Raw genomic sequence first — 24,771 nt, forward strand, 5'->3', positions numbered from 1 at the left:
TCCCTACTGTCTATTGAATTAACTGAGAGTTGACAATACACAGACCTTTTAGGACTGATCTCTAAATTGGGAACAGTCAGACTTGCTTGTTACTCCTCAGGGAACTTTCACATACTTATAGATTGCTCTGTGTGCTTGCAAGCTTGAAAATGTAATTTCAAAATATAGAGCCTGGATACTGCCCTTGACTTCAGTGGAAGCTATCTATTACAGGTTTTCTGGTATGTATTTTGCATGTTGATTAAGGAAATAACTGAGTTCTCCATCGTACAAATACAAACCAGCTGGTTGATTGTATCTTATATGTAAATCAAAGGTAGCTCAAAATAAAAATGGATTTTTTATCATACTGGGTCAAACTCTTCCCTCAGGCATGCATTTAAAATTTCTGTTGAGATCACTTTGGGAAATTGTTTTCATTTATACCTCGGCAAGCCCATTAGCTCAGTAATAAGTGATATTAACAGCAGAAATAGTTTTATTGTGACATATGCATATGTCTGAACATAGTTTGACCCATTTTTAATGATTGTTTTGTTTTCTACTCATTTGTACCTCAAGAATCTTCTGGTTTTGTTTTTTCTACCTTACTTCATGACTAGACTCATTCAATAGATCAGTGGTACAGTATTATTAATGTTAACATGACCTCTGTAAGTGTTATGGCTACTGAGATGTAATATAGGTTGAACCTTTCTAGTCTGGCACCCTCGGGACCTGAGAATTTGCCAGACCATGATCAGTCAATATTGTCTAACAGCATTACTAACACTTCCACTGCTTATGAGGCTCTTAGAAAACATTTAGGGGTAAATTAATGCTAAATAACTGCACAGAACACCAAGAGCCAGGATTGGTGACCATAAACAAACTTTTGGGGACCGTGGGAAACTTGGCTACACGCATGATAACTGGACATCCAGCTAACTAACATCGTGCCAGAGTAGAGAAGTTTAACCTATGTTAGTGTAACATTTTGTTCTTTTGACTACTAATGACAAAATATCAAGATACTGCTGTGAGGCTCAAAGAAAATTAAACTCAAGTGGCCATATATAATTCTTTCCCACATACTTTTACCTCATAATTATTCTGGACAGGAGGGTGATGGTGGTGTTTCATATTATGATCAATTTAAGTTGGTTAGGTTCTCAGTGTATGTTCTGATAGGTTCTAATCTATGCCTGAAGGTAGGTGGATTCTCACAAAATAGCCAAAAGGCAAGAATGGCTAACTGAAGTCAAAGGAAAATTGTAATAATTTGATATGCTATAGTGATTTTCTGTTAGATGCTGGAGCTCTCTCAACAGTTTGTGTAACAAATGTTATTGTAACTTGTTTATTTTGGGGGTATTTTTCCCATCTTATCATCTTTCAGGGTCAAATGTGCCTTCATTTGTGGCCATGCGACTACAAATATGAATGATTATTTTTTTGAAAGTTAATACTTTTTCACTTGGTAGTTACCTATTTCCTATTTTATTTTCTCAATAATTCCAAAGTCACTGCATGTTGTTAAAGTATCTCACTGTATGTTTCTAAGATTTTTAGACTGAGTTAGGGATATGGGTGATCATCATCAGTGTTCCCATTCCTCACACATAGCTTTGTAGCCTCAAAGGTAATAGAAATAGGAAGAAGATTCGGGGGTAGCCAAGTTAGTCTGTATAATATAAACTTAAAAAAACCAACAAATAGTCTGGTGGCACTTTAAACACTAACAAAACATGTAGATGGTGTCATGAGCTTTCATGGGAATAGCCCACTTCTTCAGATGACCAGAGTGTTGGATATCCAGGACCAAAATAAGTAGGGGAAAAGGGGTGGGGGTGGAAGAAGGAAAAGATGGGAGGGAAGGGGCAAGAAGAGGCAGTGGGTAAAAAATATCAAGGGGAAAGCCGAACTGGAATGTAATAGGAAAAACAAATAGTTTCTAAGTACCTAAAGGCTGGATAGTCAAAAGAGGCAGATAAGAACCATTAATTAGCAAACAACAAATGGTCAGGTAGCACTTAAAGACTGACAAAACATGTAGATGGTACCATGAGATTCTACACTGGAATAATTGTCTTATTGCCAAAGCATAAGACTTGCGAGGCAAGAGGGATGAGTTCTGTTGCTGGTTGTCACAGAAATCCTGCATGCATCTGAGGAAGTTGTTTATAACCTTTTTCATAGAAGTACTGAGCACCAAGAAGCTCCTATTGACTTCATTTGAGATAAGTGTGGTCAAGCCATTCTGTAAAACAGCTACTTAACTCTCTGTGCTTTAATATTCCCCTTTGTAAAACTGCCTAAATACGAATCACTTAGCTCTCAGTGGTGTTTGTGAGCTTACATTAATGGTTAGAAAACAGTTTTGAGTCCCTTGAATGGAAGATGCTGCATGAATCAAAGGTATAATTAAATAATGTATTGTACTGCTAGTGGGTATTGATGCTTCTTCCCCTCTGCCCTGTCCCTTGTTTGCTGCTTTTCACCTGACCCCTCCTACATAGCAAGGCTCCTTCTGGTCTAAGGCTGGGCTGGGAGTTGCAGTGCCTAACTTGGAGTCTGCCTGACCAGAAGAGACGAGTTGATGATTCATTGCCTCTCTCCCACTTGTGATAACTGGACTTGTGGTGTCCAGTTGATACATCTGACTGGGTACTGTACAGGTCCTCTTGTGAGCTGTCTTTCTAGTTGAAAACTGGGTACCCAGCAACCCTAAGTGGGATAGTTAAAATAGTTAGAAGTCCCATTGGAAAATGTTGGGCCACAGAAAAGGCCTGAATAAAGAACAAACTAAGGGAATATCAGAGGGATTTCCCTGAGAAATAGTGTAGTTACAGGGATTGGGCTAATGATTGATAGAGAGGTGCATGTGTGTCAGAAATGTGGAGACAAGGGGAAAGGAAGAAAAAGCAGAGTGGGAGTGGCTCTGTGAACTAACTAACCAAGAGGACTTATTTTGAGCAGAATACTCACTGGAAAGGCAGGCTTGGAAACGGTGAGTGAGGAAACTGCCTCTGGTTTGTTCTTGTTGGGTTCAGGAAGACAGGACTTTATGTAAATTCTTTGTAAATAACAGGATTACACCAAAGAAATATCTGACCTATCAGAAAATATTCTTCCTAATAGAAAGATCCCCCCCAAGACTCCATATATTGCCTAACTACTTGTGAGGAAGGACAATATCACTCTTTTATGAGATCAGCACAATTCTTATGACACACAAGTGTATGCATATCAGAAGGCAGATTTTACTCATTAATATGGTAGATCCATACTATCATTTACACCCCCATTAAAATCAATTTGAGGGCCAGAATTTGAATCCCATATTTTCTGATTTTCCCGCTCTGATGTTACTATTGGAGGGCAGCATCAGTAATGACATACCAATGCAGTCTCATGTTTCAGGAGTAAGTAGATAATTTATGCTCCTGAAACATTGTCTTCTATTCTTTCATACAGAGCTAGTCTAACCTCAAGACTTATAAAAACTGTTTAATAGGTTTTGTAAATATCTGTGCAATTATTTTTATTTTAAAAGGGTAGCGTATCTATTTTCTGAGTAGTTACAGAAAACGGCAAAATAGATGATCAACCACCTCTTTTTTTTTCTTGTTGAAATAAAATTAAGTCATTTGTCTTTGGTCTTCTGTGGTGAATGTTGTGTGCATTGTCACATGTGTTGGGGAGCCTCCACAAAGCATTGCTTGGTGAATCTGTTATCCCAAATGCCTGCTTATTAATCAAGTCCAATCTGGTAGACAGTAGTCACAGGAGGTGCAGAAGAGTTCCCTTCTTTGGAGATGCTGGGAAGCAGAAGATGTCCTGACATTGGTGTTTAGGAAGAGGTCAGAAAATACACATCAACATGTGGTGATTCAATGACATGAATATTATTCATGCTGACATTTTGTTAAACAGTGATGAATATTAATACAGACTTATTTTGAATGTTCATTTTTAGCGCAACATGTGTTCTTTAAATATTGCTCACTGAGAATAATCGTCATCAGTTTTCCTAAAATGTGGGTAAACCTATAAAATATATAAATCATGTACACTATTAAATAGCCTCCGTATTTAATAATCTCAGATATTGTACGTTTTCCATAGCCATTCTGTCATCAGTGAGACTTTATTGTTGAAACACGAGTGAAAGGTGCCTTGTCCTCTACATGACAAAAGACAAGGACAAATTAAAAGGAAAGACAACAGGAAATATATTCTTTATAAACCTCACTCCCTTGTCAGCTTCTAAAGACATGCTCATGCCACAACACATTCTTAATATTTCTCTGTGCAGTCAACTGAGATTTTCCCATTTGTTCTGAGCGCTTGAATAGCAGATTTAGAAATGGAGTTTATAGCTAACATCCATTGAAGTTGGACATAAACTGCTTATGTTTGCCTTATATCATTTGCACTATAATGACTTTCCAGCTCCATTAAACTTGATTCATGCTAAAGCTCCCAGTTACCACTAAAAGAGAGGAAAATTGTGTCGTTAGCTATACGTATTTTTTACTGATATGCATAACATTTTTCCTCATAATCGACAATCAACTTTTTTTGGTGAGAAAATGACTTGAATACTATTTATTTTTATATGACTAAAGGCAGGTTAAATGCACAGAAATTAAATTGACTTGAATACTATTTATTTTTATGTGGCTAAAGGCAGGTTAAATACTCAGAAAATAAATTAACAATATGCTGCCAGTATATTGCACTTACAATGTTTGTATTTACATCTTTACATATTTTAGATCAGAAAATAAGTATAAAACATATAAATACAACCGAATAAAACAAAAAACTCTTGAAATTTAACTTGTACATAGTTAACTACCATTGCATTAATCTTTAAGAGAACATCTTATTCTTCTAAAGATTTTATAAAAAACTGAATCTAGGTAGGTATTTTCTAGCTACTTAATGGTTGCTTTTCATGCTGCATGAATATCATAGTTCACTGGCAGTCCATGTAGTGGACTGTGAGGTCATGAATACCTCTGAGCCGAAAGTAGCAGAGGTATCTCTTTCCCTATCTTGTCTGTTCTTTTAATTTGTTTAATAATTTCTGTCTCCACATTCCTCTGAGGATAGGATAAGAAGCAATGGACTTTAACTGCAGCAAGGGAAGTTTAGGTTGAACATTAGGAAAAACTTTATCAGAGTAATTAAGCCTAGGGAAGTTGTAAGCTGCATTGAGATTTTTAAGGGCAGGATAGACAGAAACTTATCAAGGATGGTTTAGTCCTGCCATGAATGCAGGTGACTGGATTAGATTACTTTTCAAGGTCCCTTCTGGTTTAGTGTTTTTACGATTTTCACTTTTTCTGTTCTGCTTCCTTTTGTTTCTCTCCATCCTTCTCTCTACCTTTTCCTCCCTACATTAAATATGTCATTTTTGTATGGTTATTCACACTTGCAGTACAACCAATTCTTGGTATTTCAATACTTTTATCCAGGGATGATATATCTGCCAATGGACCATTTAAATAAGGTCACACTTGAGTCTTCCTCTGTGAATGTGTAGAAACAACATTTGAAGAACTACAAATAGTAAATTAACTTTGTTCAAGTTGGCCTCCTTGGGCTATGTCTACACTGCAATAAAAGACAACATCTGTGACTGACGGGGGTTAGCTGAGGTGGGATTGTGGGGCTTGGTCTGCAGAGCTAAAAATTGTGGTATAGATATGAAGGTGCTCTGGCTGGAGCCCAGGTTGGGAAATCCCACAAGGTGGGTGGGTCTCAGAAGCTAGGTTCCCTCTGGAGCCCAAATATTGCCACTGCAGTTTTGGCTCCGCATCACTAGCCTCATGAGCCCAAGTAATTTACTTGGACTCTGAGATTCAATGCCATTTTTTTTATTGCCGTGTAGATGGCATGTACCCTTCATGTGTGAATGTACAAAGAAAGGACTCCTAAAGAACTAAAGTTACTGTAAAATTGTTGAAACAAAAAACAGGACTATGTAGCACTTTAAAGACTAACAAAATGGTTTATTAGGTGATGAGCTTTCGTGGGCCAGACCCACTTCCTCAGATCAAATAGTGGAAGAAAATTGTCTCAACCATATATACCAAAGGATACAATTTAAAAAAAAAATGAACACATATGAAAATTGTTGTACTTAACTGAATGGGATCTTTTTCAGAGGGATAAGGCAAAATGCCACATTTATTGGTAATATATATATATATGTCAATCAGCACTGTATCATGCATATGATATACTACACTCATGAACTCATACACACACACTTCGTCTTGTTGTTACCAACTTGTTGCTTCCCTTAACTTCATTGGCCAGGTGAAATAGATGGGGGAGGAGTGGAGCCAGGCTTCTGCAGATCCAGATCAATACTCCAATGTTGACAAGATCAGACCCAGGGTTCCCTGCCCTGCAAGACACTCTACATTAAGAGTAGCTTTCCTCTCATGCAAATCTATGCACTCTAGCTGTGTCAGTCATCTGTAGTGCCGCCTTCTGAATATTGTCCTCAATGCTGCCACATTCATCTTCTTCAAAGAGGGTTTTTAAATTTGCTTCAAAAGAAGGTGCTTGCTTCTGACTCCCCAGGCCATCAGTATGACTGATCTTTTCACAGGGAGCCCACTTTACAGGTTTTAGTGTCCTTGGGCTTGACTACTGTTCTTCCCCTTTTCAACTGTTATAGCTGTTCATTCTCGGAGGCACTTGTGTTCCAGGCCTCATTCATTCAGCAGTGCCACATTCAGGTCAAAGGGGAGAGATCTAGTCTACTCCTAGTAAGAATAATTAAGGTAAAGAAAATGTCTTAAGGATTATAATATTATACCAAGACTTATACAAAGTTTCTGTATTATAAAAAAACTTAACACAAAATTTCTACAATATGAAAAGACAATACGAATTATGAAAGGACTTAATACAAAGTTTCTACAATATAAAGCATTATAAGAAGATTATATTATAAGGCTAATACAAAGTTTTTGTAAGACATGAAAAGACTTGATACAAAGTTAAAAGACTTATACAATTCCTATATGTAAAAAGACTAATACAACGACTTATCTACAAAATGAGTGTGCTTTCTACTATTGTAAAGGAATCTGAGATCTATGGATAAAAATTTAAACACACATGCTCACATAGACATGCATGAATATGTGTGCAAACCTGTATATCAGTGTTGTATATTGGGTTGTAGATATAGATCTTGTTGTTATGGTAACTGAGTAGGTCACTGGGGTCAGCCCAGCTAGTCTGGGCTTGTTCTAGTGAGTTCTGTGCTATGCAATAAAATGGACACTAGCACCTACTCCAGCTCTCTGCCTTTCCACTGATTTCTTCCTATGCTGTGAAACTCACCACGACATAACACTCAGGGGTGGGTTACCTCTGGCCTGCGGGATTTCATCCAGCACTTGCAGGAAGGAGGGGTGTCCAGCGATTGTGAAACACCTAAGGGGAATCCCGAGGGTTGCTTTAAAAACTTCCTGCAGCCTCCCCTGCAGTATGTCTTGATACTTCCGGGTCCTTTCCTGCATGTGGGAGAGGTGCGTGCAGGAGATCTGGTGGGAGGGAGAAGCTCCAAATGGTGGCGCCCTGTGGCATTTCAGGAGGTGGCAGTGGAAAAGAGGCTGCAGCTGCTTTCCAGCCTCTGCCAATTGCAGAGGCTGCCAGCAAAACTCCTTTTGCTGGTCAGGAAGTGTGCAGGACCAGAGTGAAGAGGAGAGGATGTGGGTAGGACCAGTGTGGGAGGGAAGGGAAGCTCCTGAATTCCATTCCTGCGTGGGGCATCTTTTGAGAGGAAGGGGAAGGCTGCAGCAGGCCAGCTTCTCTTCCCATTCCTCTTGCCTGAATAGGCTGGCTGCAGCAGGGAACAGCGTGTGGCAGATTGGAGCCATATGCTGCCAGCAATGCCTATTTAACAGTTAACAGTTAACTGTTAAGGAGGCATGTGGGACCTGAGGGAAGGGGAATCCTGTTTCAGAGAGCCAATTCAGCCATCACATTAAAATTCTAAATGGAAAAAAAACCAAAAGAACATCATACCAAAACAATTTTTGTGTGCGCGTGTGAATGTGTGGTATGGGTTTTTTTTGGTTTGTTTTTGGCTTTTTTGAGTCTCACTTTTGTGTGGCTCCTGACTGATATCTCTGTGGCTTAGTGGATCTTAACCCAAAAAAGTTTCCCCACTGCTGATGAAAATAATATTCTGTATAAGGCCCCAATTCTACAAAATATTTCCTGTGGATACATGGGTCTACCAGCAATGCAGCAGCTGAATGTAAATAACCGTCTGAAACAGTTATTCGTTATCCATTATCTTGCCAATAATGTCTGAAAGGTTTGAAATAGATACATCATAGAATCAGAGGACTGGAGGGTCTTCTAGTCTCAGGGATGGTTTTACCATGAGGCGAACTGAGGTGGCCGCCTCAGGTGCCAGACTGTGGCAGGGGTGCCACTAGGACCCAGTGAATTGAGACCTTTCAAAGTTTTGGCCCAAGCGAGAGGACATGGGGGCATCATTTGAGCTCCCCAGCTCAGGTGCCAAAATGTTGTGGGCCAGCTCTGCCTAGTCTAGTGCCCTGAATCAAATTTACTTTTAAAAAATTAGTATATTTATCAGAGATTTTGGACATGCTCCTGATTTTCACTTTTTTTTTGTTAACACAGATACAAGAACCACAATTTCTCTGCATTTCAGAAGTCAGTTACTTAGAGTGACTTGATTTTTTTATTTCTAGTATAAAATTTTCCATGTTAATGTGGTATAATCTGATTGGGAATTCCCCCCCAAACAGGAATTTTAAAATGCTCTGTAGCATCTCTTCTCAAGCTGAGAAGCTGATCTGTGTGTAGAACAATTAAATGTGAGTCTACAAATTGATCTCATGAATACAAATTGATTGACAGAAGCCAGTGATTTAGATATGATTGCTACAGTTGCCAGACAAAGATAATTAACTAAATAATTCCATTTTGGTAACTGTGGAGAATGAGCTGCTGCTAGGTTATTAAAAGAGTATATTTATAGTTGGACAGAAAATTGATTAGGACATTTTGCATTTTTTTTACTATCATCATGATACTATTTATGTCTTCTATAAACTTGTTCAGAATGTGTGATGTTTTCATTACAAGCCTCTGTTTTCAAAGGGTTCTGTAATTGATATTCCAGCATCAAACAGGAGCTCAGAGGAAAGAAGTCTGAAAAAATAAGACTTCAGACAGCAGAAGTAAAGGAGGCTCGAAAATGGAAGGTGGAGGGGAAAATAGATTAGTGTTAATGCAACATTAAAGTAGTAAAGTTGCAAAATTTAAGACATTTGAGTTCCAAGCTATTGCTTTACATCATTTTACAAGCACAGTTTATAAAAGTAGCTACAGATTGTGGTCGGTAAATTGAACAAGAAGCTGTTTTTTTTTTTTAAATAACTGTTAATATTATGGCTTAGGAGTCTCTTTGTAAAATTGTGGGCTTCTTTCCTTTATAATACTCAATTGTTATACTTAAGTGAATTATAAAGTAGGTATCTCAGAAGGATATTGTGAGATTTAATTAATATTTTCAGCGCACTTTAGGATAAAAAAAGGTACATTCATATTGTGTTCTCGCTTTCTAGACAAGGGAAATACAAGAAAATACCAATATTAGGCAAGCTGTCTGAATTCAATATTTTAATTATTTTATCCTGTCAGTTGACAGATCTTTAATGTAATTTCTGTGAAAGCAGAAATGTTTTTTCTAACAGAGAAACATACCTTTGTGATCAAAATGGTGCATGTTTTATCTGCATTCATAGCAAAAACAAATCAACAACAAAAAGCAAAGAATCAAAAAACAAAAAACCAACACACCACCAATCCCCCCTCTCCCCTTATCTCTTCATCAGTCCTTTTTTTCCTCTGTTTAACTGGCTGTTCAGTTTAACAGACTCCCTATGAAAGAAGGTCTTAACAAAATGATACTCTGATCTAGTTCTGCTGTGCTGCATCTTATTGAATGGGTTACCTCCTACTGGTGGAATGACCTGCAGGTAGCCATATTGTGGAGAACGAGTGACTGCTGATACATTCATAGCCAGTTCACCAATGAGAATATTAACATGAAATAAAAATGTAGAATGAAGACTCAGACATTTCAGCCCTTTTATATCTTTTGGCAGGTCTAAAGAGCTATGAGTTAAATGGCAGGATTTTTTTTAAAAAAGCAGTAACCTTGGGTAAGTGACTGTCCTCTAGCCATCAGCATAGCTGTATTCCAATTTAATATAGCCTGATTTATTTTAAAAAGGTGATTCACTTCTTTTTGAAGTCAACAGTTCCAAAATAACTGAGAGAGACTTTCCTAGTATTATTACAATGTTTTGCATGATGCTTTATTAAGGCTTTGAAGCATTTTTTTGACATTGAGGACACGGTAAAAACTTTGTGGAATAATGGCCATTGAAAAACAAAATATTGTGCTGTATCAGCAGACGTGAACTGAAGATTAAAACAAATTTGTGGTGGTGTTTTCTTTAGCCTTTTGAAGGTCTGATGACTATATAATTTAAATTATATACATGCTCTATTGCCTCTTCTACTTAGGTTTTTAAGGAAGATAAAATGAGTGAATATAACTCATTTTGTGATAATTTACAGGAGAGGCCAACCATGCAGTTCTCACCATAGAGGGTAGTAGCTGTTTCTGGTCCAAACACGGTAAAGACACAGGACTAAGAGTGATAAGCTCTGGATTCTATTACCAAATCTACCATAAACTTCTTTTTTGATACTGATCCAGTAGTGGGGACAAATAATTTCTTCTGCCTTTATTCTTTTACCACAAATACACATTATTTTTTCCCCTCAGACTAGCAATTGGTCTTCATTGTTTAATAGATTAATTATTTATTTTTTTATTCGTGATTTTTTTCATCACTAGTGTTTTGTTTACGTAAGGTAGATACTTCAGTCCAGTGAAATACAGAGTGTCTTCAACAGTTTGTGATTTCACTGACCATTGCTACGAAGAGCTCATCAGCTAATAAAATCAATAGTATTTTTACTGCTTCTCAAGCCTTATATCCAGATTGACCAGGGTCAAGTAAATATCAAGAAACTTTTCGTTTTGTATGTCATAGTACTTCAATGATTTTCTCTAAAAATAACACTGGTCTACAATTTGTTTAGAAGTCGTCTGCTTCAGAGATAAAATGTGCTATTTATTATGTATTTTGATGTGCTGAATTCAAATATGATGATTAAAACAACTGATTGGCTACTGTTTCCAAGATATTTAAGTTTTTACATTTTACGTCTATGTATATTGTGTAGATAGTAGAGTTTTAATCATAAATTGTAAACCTAGGTCTTTTCATGTGTTTATGGTTGCTTAACATGATAATATTTCACCTGGCCTGTTTATGTAACACTTTAAAAATCAACAAAAGGGTTATATAAATAAAATTTATTATGAAACAAAATGCAAAAAATTATTATATACATAGTTTAGTCCTATTAAGTGTCTACTCGGCGCTTCTTGGCTTGTCTCTTGTATTTATTAAATGGAGCATCTCTTGTCACTGTCCAGCAATAGTCTGCAAGCATTGATGGACTCCATTTGCCCCGATAGCGTTTCTCCATTGTTGCAATGTCCTGGTAAAATCGCTTACCGTGCTCGTCGCTCACTGCTCTGCAGTTCGGTAGAAAAAAATCTAGATGAGAGTGCAAAAAATGTATCTTTAGTGACATGTTGCAACCAAGGCTTTTGTATGCCTTGAGGAGGTTTTCCACCAACAACCTGTAGCTGTCTGCCTTGTTGTTTCTGAGAAAATTTATTGCCACTAACTGGAAGGCTTTCCATGCCGTCTTTTCCTTGCCACGCAGTGCATGGTCAAATGCATCATTTCGAAGAAGTTCACGAATCTGAGGACCAACAAAGATACCTTCCTTTATCTTAGCTTCACTTAACCTTGGAAATTTTCCACGGAGGTACTTGAAAGCTGCTTGTGTTTTGTCCATGGCCTTGACAAAGTTTCCTTTTCCTGTTCAACCACTGGTGAATATTTGTTGCACAAGTGTTGCAGCATATGTGTGGGGCCCACCTCTTGTCCTGATCTCCAATTTTGCAGCCACAATGAAGGTTATAGATCTCCAATGAAGGTTATGATCTCCAATTTTGCAGCCATATAGTGGTTATACTGCGCTTTTGTGATGCAAAAGTCACTTCACCACAAACATAGCAGAAGTTATCTGCACTGTTCACACAAGTACGAGGCATCTTTGGCTAAACAGAAATGTGTCCCTTTGCAAAATCAAACACTGACAAGAGAACACGACATTGTATGATTTCTAGAGCTGATATAGGGCAATTTGTTCAGCAGAGTGATGTAAGCTTCGTTATGATTGCATCATCCATGACTTCTAGGAATAACATGATGCAATTCATATCATGTATGACACAATATCAGCTTCAGATTGCATCATGCATTGTTTGGCCTAAAAAGCAAGTACTGTCCAAACCCAGTCATAGATTTATTCATAGATCCAGTCAAAGATGTATTTTAGTCATTTCTGGTTTAAATTGAGATCCCTTTCCTTTATAACTCACTTATCCTCCGCCATTCCCAAGTCAAGGGTCGTATATACTGACCCAATAGCATATCCTGAAAACTAGAGCCAATCAACAATTTTAAGCATCATTTTCGTTCTCAGTGACCCAGAATTAGTAAAGTTTGACTACATTTATTTCAGAAGCCTTTTGGCTGTAGAGCAGTGTAATGGATCATTAGCCAGGTTGTCAACATCAACCATTGGTTTCTTGAGCATGGGCCTCACAATACTACTTTGAATACTTTTGGAATCCTGCCTCATTTAGGCAAACATTGGCAGGGTGGGAAATGCATAGAAATATTCTATTGGGGAAAAATAAAATAAGTAACGCATAACCCTTCAAGGTTTTCTATATTATGTTTTCAGAGCTCTGCTTATGGTGCTTCCTATTCATGATAGGAAGTGCCTGAGATAATATAGTGGGGTAGTAGAGTTCTGAGTTCAGTTCCATACTCAGCTATAGACTCCTGTGTGACTTTGGAGAAGCCACTTAATCTACACTGTGCTTCAGTTCTTCATCTGTTAAATAAGGATAGTCCTTTCTTATCTCTCAGGTGTAGAGAAAGTCTATTCAGAATTGTGAGGTGCTTAGGTATTAGATACTTGATGGGCAGGGAGGGCATGTATTATAGCTATCTGCTTTAATCTCTACACTGCTTTAAGCATGTAAAGAAATGTAACAATGTATATATTATAGTTTTTTGTGCAATTGGGTAACTTTCAGTCACTTCCGCACCTAATAATTTATGTTACTATCTAATGATATGGAGTTTTTCATTCACAGTAGATGTAGTTAACTAGAAACCAAAGTTAATTTCTGTGCATTATTTCCATCCAATATTCTTATAACCTAGATTCTTGGCTGGATTATTATTTATATTTTTATTTATGTGGTTTTATCAATTGGTGCCCTAGTTTTCCTGTGTACTATCTATTAGTATTATTCTCAATGAAATGTGATTTTTTTTAAATGACCAATTACAAATTCTGCATTGTTTGACAGTTACCAGTTATCATGTGGATACAAGCCCGCTCCTATGGATCTGAGCTTTATCAAGCTGACACCTTCTCAAGAAGCCATGGTGGATAAACTAGCAGAGAATGCTCACAATGTGTGGGCAAGGGACCGTATCAGACAGGGTTGGACATACGGTATCCAGCAGGTAAGAGCAAACTTGGAGACTTGAAAGTTCAGCCACATGTAGAGGGTACAATTGAGTTTGGGATATGACGTTAGAGGACATTTCTCTATTTATGGTGTCTCTTTGCATGTTCTAGACAGCTGCTTGGGGGAAGGGTCATATTTCTTTGTGTGCTCTCTAAAGCTTACAGATGAAGTCGTGGGCTTCCCTGTGCCTCTGAAATATTTTCCTCTGAGCTCTTCAGGAAAGTTGTGCAATGATTTACAGTAGTGAAATAATTTACATACCTCACAGTGGAAACTCAGTTTTTCTCTTTGTCCATTGAAAAGAGAAAGCACAGGTACAACTGTATAAACGTCTACTAATTACCTTACAATAAGCATTATCTCTGGTTTAGGAGATCAGTGCTAAGGGAGGGTAATACAGTCTCCATGGCCCATACACATTTTTGTTCCTTTACTGAGGTTAGCAAATGGGGTTCCAATTCGTGCCACTTCTGGTGATCAGTTTTTGTTTTGTGTGTCAGGAGCTAGTAAAATATAAAGTGAGTTGTCAGTAGCAAAAGTCAGGCTCTTTAACTGTTTTTTACAACGATAAATAAATATTAAAGTCCTATGCATGTACAATGTAATCCATTGTGGTAATTATTAACATTTTCAAGACAACCACTGTAGGAATATTTTTATTGTGGACCATAATCCACCAATCCATTAGTGATTATTTGTGAATTCAAACTAGGAACTTTTGCCAAAGAATGTGGGGTAGCATTTCACGTAGAAATGATAGAAATGTTTGAGTTTTCATGGATTTGCACTGTGGGAAAAGACATTTTCAAAACAGAAGCATTTTCTGTCTACAAACTCTCCATTTGGGTTTTTTCAAGAATTCAAGTTATACGGTGCAGCCCAGTACATCTTGAATTTAATTTGACGTGTACAGGCTGGACCTCCCTGGTCTCGTACACTCTGGACCTGACCAGCCCTGAATAAGGGGACTAGCCAGACCAGGAGAGGTCCCTCTCCTCATGGCCCATGGCGAACCACTGCCCCCACAGCTAGGGCTCCAGTGGCCCCACTGCTGCCTGGCCAGCCCTGACTACCCAGGCTGGAGCTCTCTAGCTGCGGCTGATCCTGCCACCACCAGGGCTGGAGCTCCGTGGCTGGAGTCAGCCCCCTGCTACTGTCTGGCTACTGGAGCCGGATCTCCGGGACCACTGCCGTCCCACTGCTATTGTCCGTCCACTGGGGCCAGAATTCCCTGCTGTGCCGCCCCACCCTCGCAACACGGGGTTCTCAGCTGAGTCACCGTTCGCTCCGCCATGCTCCTGCCCCATGGCCAAAATTCCCTATACCTGGCTTCTGTGTTCCAGGAACATCCATAGTCCTGCCGCACCACGGATGTTGCCAGACCAGTGTGTCCCGGTTAAGGGAGGTACAACCCGTAATAACAAAACTAAGACTTTGAGCAGTATTCTATCAGCAAACACTCTGATGTTTTTACAGTTTTTTTATCACTAAATTTCATTTGTCACATTTCACAAACTGTTTATATTGAAGAAATATGCCACCTATCATTTCCAGCACCTTCAGTGAATGTATCTTGCAAACCGTTTTATAAACCTGTTTTCCATATTTTGGATTATGTTGCTTGTGAATTATTTGCTCATTCGAGGAAGTGGATTAACCCACAAAAGCTCATGATACTGTATATATTTTTGTTAGTTTCTGAGGTGCCACAGGACTATTGGTTGTTTTTAAAGTCACAGATTAACACAGCTACCCGTCTTAGATTTAATAACATTTGTATTTGTTTATATTAGGCTATTTTTAAATAATTTTAATATGGGCTCTAATATATTTTGTACAGATATTCAGGGCCATGTTCAAAACTGGTGAAATTCCATTGTGTACAATTGGGCTGAACATGCCCTTACTTTACGCTTACAGATGTAGTATTAACCCAGATATTTTAAAGTGTCTTTATGTTTAATAGAGAGCTGGGCTAATAGACTATGGGAGTAGCACTTCCCTACATTGCCATGTAAGAGAAGCAGGCACATATATTTTCTATACACAATTTCACGCATTGTTTTTATGAAGGCAGTGGATTCATAGTCCAGAGTGAAGGACTGTCTATTAATACTCAACTGCAACATCACTAGCAAATTAAAAGTCTGCATCCCATAATTTTGTTGTCTGCCAGAAGCCAAATGGTTGCAGTGCAGGGCCTTGAAACTGAGTTGGTTTCAAGGCAGTAAAAAATGGGTGTATGCTTGTAATTTCGTAGAATCATTGGTATCTTTGAGATGCCTCAAATCAAATGTCATAATGCATATACAACAAACCAGTTAATAGCAAGTTAAGAATAAAATAGATCTAAAATTTGTTTTTTTGCTAATTAACACCTTGGTTGAACATGTGATATATTAGCAAAATATAGACCCATATTCCAAGGTGAATTAGTTGTAAAGGTTGAGGTTTGTTAGGACTTGAGATCAGTGTACCTTTATGTATCTGAATACTGTAGAATGACTAATTTTGTCAACCTTATTACAATGAACTTTGCAACCAAATGATATGTTCTTTCAATTAATGAGATGCCTAGTTATAAAGACAGCTGAGTGAGGCCAGCTGATTTTTTTTAAATGTCACAGAGTTGGGTAGGAGAGGAGAGGAAAGAGCAGGGTTGATGTATGGCTACTGTTTCTCTACATTAGTCATATTATTCATTTGTCCAGGGTCTCTCTGTGTCTGTGTGTATTGGTATGAAGGGCTGCACTTGAGAGAGAATAAATATGGTATGGCAGTAATACCTCAGAAGTAGACCCATCTAGAAAATGACCATTTCATTTTGCAACAGCTCTTGAGGTTTCAAAAAATCGTTTTTGTTTGAGATTGGAACAAAACCAAAACTTTGACATTTAATTCTGTCATATACATAGCATGGCTGCTACCTACTACCTTCTATGGTAATATATGCTTCTGCTTAGCTTCCACACTGTGTTTTACCATGAGCTACATTTTGTCATCTCATCATGTTACTATAATGTTACAATAATGCGTAAGGTAATATGTTATGCTACATAGTACTGTGCACCGTGAGATCTAAAGAGATTTGTAGAATAGTCTGCCAGCAAAAGGAAACCTCATTCCTTAGAGAGATTTGAAAATTGATTGAACAAATCTTTAGTGTGAATACTATAGTGAAAAAATATGCTGTGAGATGAATTAAATGACACACTAGGTCTTTTGTATCTCTAATTTCTAAAATTCTGAGATTCTAAAACTGCCACAAATTAAAGGCATACTGTCAAGCAGTTTAGGTTCCAAATAAAACCATTTTTATTATTTTAAGCTGGTGGAGAAGTGCCGTTCAGAGTCTACATATCTTCTCACTTCACCACTGTTTATAAGGAATTTTTTAACGAATGATAGCCTCTCTTTGTGCATGTGTATATACAGTATTTTTGATGCGCTGTTGCAGAGCCAACCACAGTCGGCAGAGGGAGCACAAGTAATTTAATAAATCCTGTTCCCAGAACTGTGCTGACATCAATCCTGACACTGATCACAAACAAGTAAGAAGTACTGTAAATAAGTCAGAAGCACATTACCTTGTGCTTCATAAATAATGCAGGAGGCACAAATGAGTGTTTACGAAATGGAAAAGGACAAAACAAATAGGAAAATATATTTTTAATCTTATGGAAAGGTTATGAATATCAATAGTGAGCGAAAAACACATGTGCATATACCCCCAAAAGCAAAATTCAACCTCTGAAGTAGAATTTAGGAATAGGATTTATTTTTGGAGGTGAATACATATGACACACTTTTCAACAGAATTAGCTACAACTTTGGCAAGGCTTAATGAGAATACCATTTGCAATTACCTTGAAAAAATCATATTTTTATTTAGTTTATCGATAAAGAAAATCTGGTGTGATAAATATCAAACCCCAAGACCTCCAAATATTAATGTGGTATAGTTATGGCACAGACATTGAACAGACACAAAAAGCTAATTAATTACTTTGATACTCATATTCAAGTCCTTCTCCATCACATGGTGGTGAGATACTTTTGTAATGATGGGAGGAGATGTCTGTAACTAGTTAGACCAGCTCTGGGCAACCTACAGCCCACGAGGAGTAACAGTAGTTCGGAATAGGATCCTAGTCCGAACTACCTAGTTCGTGCTGCGTGTAGCCACGGGGCACGGAGTCTGAACTAGCGGACATTGAAAAAATGGCGGCGCCCGGCAACATGCAAATGAAGCCCGGGAAATTCAAATTCAAATCCCGGGCTTCATTTGCAACTCCGGTTGACTACATTACCACCCTAGTTCGAACTAGGGTGGTAGTGTAGACATACCCATGCTGCCTTTTACGAGGCATTTCTCATACCACATCTTTTTCTTTATGATGTGGCCCTTACTGGATCATTTATCATTTTGTATGGCTAGCACATACCTATAGCATGTGTGTATGCACATATACATCTTGTTGTTTATTTTCTGTTGTGAAAGGCTTGTTTGGCCTAATCCTTTGTTACTAATGGGAGGTGTAACAGTCTCTTAGATGACCCATATTGTTCTTATTTGTGTGCATTTCTTTTGGTCATCTGTTCTGGCTATTTCCAGGTACTTGTCACTGATACAGTGGTGTTTCCAGAAGATAGCCCCCAGCACCCTGGCCTGGCTCTCCAGGCTGCAAGAGGCAGGGGAGGCTTAGTCTGGATGCAGAGTAGATGGGCCTTTAGTTTTGTTAAAAATTAATCTCTACAAAGTTAGCAAGGATATAGAGAGATCTATTGTACTGCTTCTGCCACTGCCAATAGACTTTAAATCCGGAAGTGAAAATGCAGAGACAAATTATAATCCTCTCAAACACTGCCATAATGTTTTGTAATAGACCATATAAGCAACATTTTCAATTAAAATGTCATTAGCATAGGAAGAAATGAATTCTATGTTAGAAACAAACTTTAACTCACTTAATAATTTCATTCCACTGGGAACTGGTTTATCTTATGTTATGCTAACAAAATTTCACAGTAGAAAGCACACTCATGGAGTTTACATATGGATTCTTGCTAGACATGTAAAATCCAATACTTTCTTTCCCAAACATATATGTCTTGAGTACTTCACATTAGAAGCAGCCTTTATTTTCAATTTTGGAGTTGTGGCACTTTTGTTCTTCATCATAAGAATAAGAGTCTTGGGGCTGATCCTGCTCCCATGCTAATAAGAGGCAAACCAGCCACTGACTTTGAGTAGTGCAAGATTGGCACTATTGTTATTTATATCATGTTGGCCCCCTAGGAGTTCTAGTCATGAACTAGATCATCCTTGAGCTAGCTGCTGTACAAACAGAAGAAAAACATGATCTCCATTCCAAAGAGAGTACAAAAACTTAGATTGTAAACAATGCTTTTCTGTTCTTGATTTTCACACTTGGTGTTGCTTGGACATATTTCTATTATATTATTTGCTGGAAATGAAAAAAAAAATCAAGCCATACCATTGAATGGCAATGTTTGTGAATAAATTGATTCTTTTGAATTCAGTGTTTGTATCAATTTCAAGAACTTCTGTTTCTTCTGCAAGATGCTTGTTGTATGTATTGTTTTTTGCAAGTCTTCACTTCACTTTTTGCAATTTTTTTAATTGATGCCACTGCCTTTGCAATTTTATTTATGAGAAAAAATGTTTAATTTTAACTTGGTTTCTCTGAAATTTCATAGATTTATAGTAACTTATCTTTCTGTAGGATGTGAAGAATCGACGAAACCCCCGCCTTGTCCCCTATGCCCTTCTGGATGATCGTACCAAGAAGTCAAACAAAGATAGCCTCCGGGAGGCTGTCCGCACCCTTCTTGGCTATGGTTACAACCTTGAAGCTCCTGATCAAGATCATGGTAGTTAATTCATTTTTTTATTCTCAATAATTTTCAATAGGTATTGGTAATAATGTGTAGGCTTTTCTATTTGTTGTTAAACTTTTTAACTCTATTGAATGGTTTCTCGAGGCATTGCAGGGTTGATGAGGATGGCCAAATCCATTGCTTTGAAGCTGTACCCATCTCTCATTGATGAATTAACACGTCTATTCCAACTCAGGGAAGTACTTCATATTTTAGTAGCATGTGTGTTGCCAAGGAAAATTGTTTAAGGTTTACTTCTTAGAGGCCACATGAAGTTATTGTCTTCCACAGCTGATCTTCCTGATGACCCTTCCATTTTTAATTTTCCTGAGATGGAAATGGGTACCTCAAAAGACTCTATGCTTGAAAACACGTCAGCATGTAGGGATTCCTCTAAGTCTTCCCAGGATATTGGGTTACTTTAATTAATTTTAAGAGTCTTTCAGCCATTTGATAGTATACCCCAAAGATTGTTATATGAATCAAGTCTTACTTCAACTTCTACATCAAGCCCTCACAGAAAAGCTGTTAAAATACTGAGTAAAAGAACTCTGTAAACTGAGTAAGGACCTCAGAGATTGGTGAATTTGGTTGTAGTCACAATTAGAACCAATTTATACATCGCAGATGATTTTGCGGAAAAACTTGCCAGCTGTCTACACTGGCTGTTTGAATTTCCGCAAGAACACTGACGATCTCATGTAAGATCATCAGTGTTCTTGCAGAAATACTGTGCTGCTCCCGTTCAGGCAGAAGCCCTCTTGCGCAAATCATTTGTGCAAGGGGGCCAGTATAAACAGCACAGTACTGTTTTCCGCAAAAAAAGCCCCGATCGTGAAAATGGCGATGGGGGCTTTTTTGCGGAAAACCGCGTCTAGATTGGCCACGGACGCTTTTCCGCAAAAAGTGCTTTTATGGAAAAGCGTCCTGCCAATCTAGAAGCGATTTTTCCAAAAATGCTTTTAATGGAAAACTTTTCCATTAAAAGCATTTTCGGAAAATCATGCCAGTACATACGTAGCCCTTGTATGTAGGAAATTTAATAATGTGATTCCAAGTACTTCAGAGCATCCATTAGTGTACCTAAATGTCAGTGAGATTCCATGTGGCCTTAGATAACTGTGTTTTATTCTTACATATCAGTTTAACTTAGTTTGTGTGAAATTATTATCTCTGAAATACTTTTCTCCAAAACATGAGAATGTGTTTACGTCTTTAACATGTACTGATGTAACTTTTCTTAAGGCTGCAATACTGAATGTTATACACATATATTAAAGAATGAGGATTTATATTCTTTCAGCTACTTTAAAGTAAGTAGCAAGCTAGCAGTTAACCAGTGTTTCATGCTGGTTAATGTCCAATGCAAGGACTAATCTCAAAGACAAGGAAAATGCTGACAAATTCTTGTAAATTGTGACCTTAGTGTAGTGACACCATTTTTGTGGTAGTTTGTAAATGATTGCTCTAATAGTAGAGGGCCATTAAAAAAGGACTTCTGATCAATTTGTGAGTGCCCTCATTTAAAAGATTGTAACTTTTCCTGTCAGTATGAATTTACAGATAATGAACAGACTGTACAGTGGTGCTCATGAGTATTCTAATCACAGAGCATCTAGAGTGTGAGGAAGCTTTCTGCTTCACTTCTTTCATTGGCATTTGATACCTGACAGACAGACAAGTTATTTTATAATTTCTTCTTAAAAGAAATCAAGAGGCTGGCTGCAGGGAAAATATTATGGGGAAAATTCAGATATTATAAACCATATACATAGAAAAAACTGTTACTTAGGGAAATCTTCATAATTATGAATTATAAAACTTGCTCTAGGATACATGTCTTTCGAAATAAATTAGTAGGATTAAATATACATGTGGGTGTTTAGTATTCTTTTCAGTGTTCTTTGATGCTAGTTAAGAAGATGTCACTAACTAAATCAAAATAAATTCTTAATAAAATCATTAAGACAATATCCTTGTACCACTTTGAGGTTAACCCTAAGGCTGCATCTAGACTGGCAAGTTTTTCCACAAAAGCAGTTGCTTTTGCAGAAAACCTTGCCAGCTGTCTACACTGGCCGCTTGAATTTCTGCAAGAACACGGACGATCTCATGTAAGATTGTCAGTGTTCTTGCGAAAATACTACGCTGCTCCCGTTCGGGCAAAAACCCTCTTGCGCAAATGCTTTTGCACAAGAGGGCCAGTGTAGACAACGCGGTATTGTTTTGCGCAAAAAAGCCCCGATCACGAAAATGGCGATCGGGGCTTTCTTGCGCAAAGCCGCGTCTAGATTGGCATGGACGCTTTTCCGCAAAAAGTGCTTTTGCGGAAAAGTGTCCGTGCCAATCTAGACACTCTTTTCCGCAAATGCTTTTAATGGAAATACTTTTCCATTAAAAGCATTTGCGGAAAATCATGCCAGTCTAGACGTAGCCTAAATGTCTGGAGTCTGGAACATGCCATTAGATCATTTTTTTCCTACTGGTATTAGACTGCATATTCTTTTGGGGGTAAGAACTGAGAGTTGCTATATGTACTATACAACACCGCTTCACTATCAATGCTCATTAAATAGCTATTGTACAAGGCATGCTGTTGAATTTAGCTACACTTAAATATTTAGTTTTGCCTACGTTTTAATAATGGTACTCTCAGATATGCAGTGGACTGCATCAGTGCTGAAAGTGGATTATTTTTTCAAGGTGTGTGGCCTGTGTGTCTGTGGTAGAATTGTAGAACGAAACTCACAGGTCTCAGTTAACTTTTTTTTGGTCTTATTAAAAAGGAATCATGAGAAAAAAGCATTTCTTAAACTCAATTTGTAAGACTTGGGTGTATGCAAGAAATCTTGACAATGGAAGAGGTAGTGCCAAGAGAAATTTCCTGATTACCTCCATTTTTCTCTCTAAGAATACAGAGAGAAACTGCTTTGAGATTTCTCCTTCACTGACACTGCAGGGTAGCTAACAAGATGTCGTGATGGGGAAGTGGGTGAGGTCAAAGTACATATGAGGCCACCAAGAACAAAGACTGGACATTACCCACAGGAACACACACCAAATATTTCTGTTCATAGTGTAAATAAAATGTGCAGGAGGTTGCAGCATAAAGATATTATCATGAAGAATACGGATGCACATAAAAATGTGTTTCTAATTAATATATGAGCCTGCTGAAATGGAGAAGATTATGAAAAATACCTTAATATTGAAAAGGGTTTTTTAGGAATATGTTAAATGAGGTGAAATAAGGTCATTTTATATTCAATTCACCCTGTCAAAAACTTTCTGTTGTATTTATTTTAGAGTACGTTGTGGTTGAGAGCACATCAATCCATTCTGGTGTATAAGCACTGTCTAAACCCCTGATATTGCCTCCTCTCCAGTGTACTGTGGAAATGTATACTGCCATGAAGGACTATTCTGTGGTATATGTTGAGGTGTGATTTCCCCTCTTTGGGGTCTACTCTGCAACACACACACACACACACACACACACACACACACACACACACACACACACACACACACACACACACACACACACACACACACACACACACACACACACACACACACACACACACACACACACACACACACACACACACGCGCTTTTAGCCCTAAGGTGCTTAAAGCCTAAGGTGCTTGGCCCCTTTTTCAGTTTTTGTATTATGTTCATACTGAATTGGCTGTTTCTGCTTGCATATTACTTAGCTTTTGTGCTCTTGTATTCAATGCTTAATTTAGTGCCTAGACTTAATAAATACAATTTGAATAATAGTATTAAATAAATGCAAACGAATGAAGAATAAACTAGCATTTTTTCTAAGTAATTTGTTCAATATATTTGAAAACCTTGTGACAAAACTAGGAAGTGATGGAGTTATACTACTATATTATAGTTATCTTTAGAAATATACAGTGATTGTTTTGCAGATTTATTACTTTCTCAGGTTTTATTGTATGATGTAGGATGTTTTCCTTTTGCACATTGGGGGAAGCCCCTCTTCATCATTCCAATTCTATAAAAGATTTTTAAAGGATTTAGAGACCTCTAGTGGTTTTCTGGATTTTGGTTCATGATATTTTTTTTTAGAGGCTTGGTTGACAAGGTGGAATATTTTCAGCTGTGTCCTTATAAGTTGTTGTTTCTTATGTCTATTGGCATCCCAAATGTTCTAGGTGACTGGTGGGCAACCTGCAGCACAGTGAGGTTCCATTTGTGGCCTTTGAGACATTTTGTTTACTGTTTCCAATGTGCAGGGTTGCCAGATTTTGCTGGTTTTTTCCTACTGGTATTTGCACGTAAACCAAGGATGGAAACTAAATAAGGATAGTCTATTCAATTGAAATTTTGTATGTTATTTCAGTGTCCAACAATATTTTATAAATACCTGTTTGGGTCTGATTTCAAATATCATACATTGATTTTTCTTTTATCCTTGGACATTGTACGGCCTTCAGCGGTATGTAATCTCAAAAGTTTGTCTCTCTCGGCAACAGAAGTAGGTCCAAAAAAAGATATCACGTCACCCACTGAGCTTCACATCAGTCAAGTTTTATTATAGTAAGAATGATCGTTATGTGTCCTACATTGTATTTGAAAGGGCATCTTTTTTTTCATACTCACTGACCTTTCTTTCTCCTTCTCAGAAGTTGATATCATTTTTCTAATGTAGAAGTGTGGTCATCTGGTGCCTGTTTGCTAAAGACTCATGCATATAAATCAGGGGTGGGCAAAAGAGCCTCCACGGGTTGGATCTGGCCCGCCAAGTAGGTTGATCTGGCCCGTGGAGGACCTGATGTTCCCCTGCTCTTAGGCCGTTCAGGGCCTAGGGATGGGGGAGCACGTGGCGCTTAGTCAACCCTGGAGGTTGACTGTAAGTCTGTGCACCGGAGGGCAGGAAGCAAGAGTGTTTGTGCTTCCCCCACCCCCAGGTCAATCAGGATGGGTGCAGGGCTGGAGGAGACTTCACATGCTCTCCTCACCCCCAAACCCTGATTGGTCTGGGAGCAGGGGGAGTGTGCATAGTCTCTTACCGCCCTGCAAGGGGCTCGGCACTTAGTCAGCTGCCAGCTGCTGCTTAGCTAGTTGGTGATCCTAAGCA

The 24,771-nt window shown here is 38.1% G+C and overlaps 1 protein-coding gene across 1 annotated transcript in view; it reads left to right on the plus strand.

Moving 5' to 3' along the window:
• RYR2 (ryanodine receptor 2) overlaps window positions 1-24,771 on the plus strand; it is a 646,972-nt gene that overhangs the window by 369,887 nt on the left and 252,314 nt on the right. Inside the window, exons 26-27 of the mRNA XM_089777369.1 lie at window positions 13,595-13,754; window positions 19,507-19,654. Coding sequence (XP_089633495.1) covers window positions 13,595-13,754; window positions 19,507-19,654 — 308 coding nt within the window. The remainder of the gene's footprint in view (window positions 1-13,594; window positions 13,755-19,506; window positions 19,655-24,771) is intronic.

This window comes from Pelodiscus sinensis, chromosome 3, assembly GCF_052426305.1.
Source record: "Pelodiscus sinensis isolate ZL-2025 chromosome 3, ASM5242630v1, whole genome shotgun sequence".
In the NCBI taxonomy this organism is placed as follows: Eukaryota; Metazoa; Chordata; order Testudines; family Trionychidae; genus Pelodiscus; species Pelodiscus sinensis.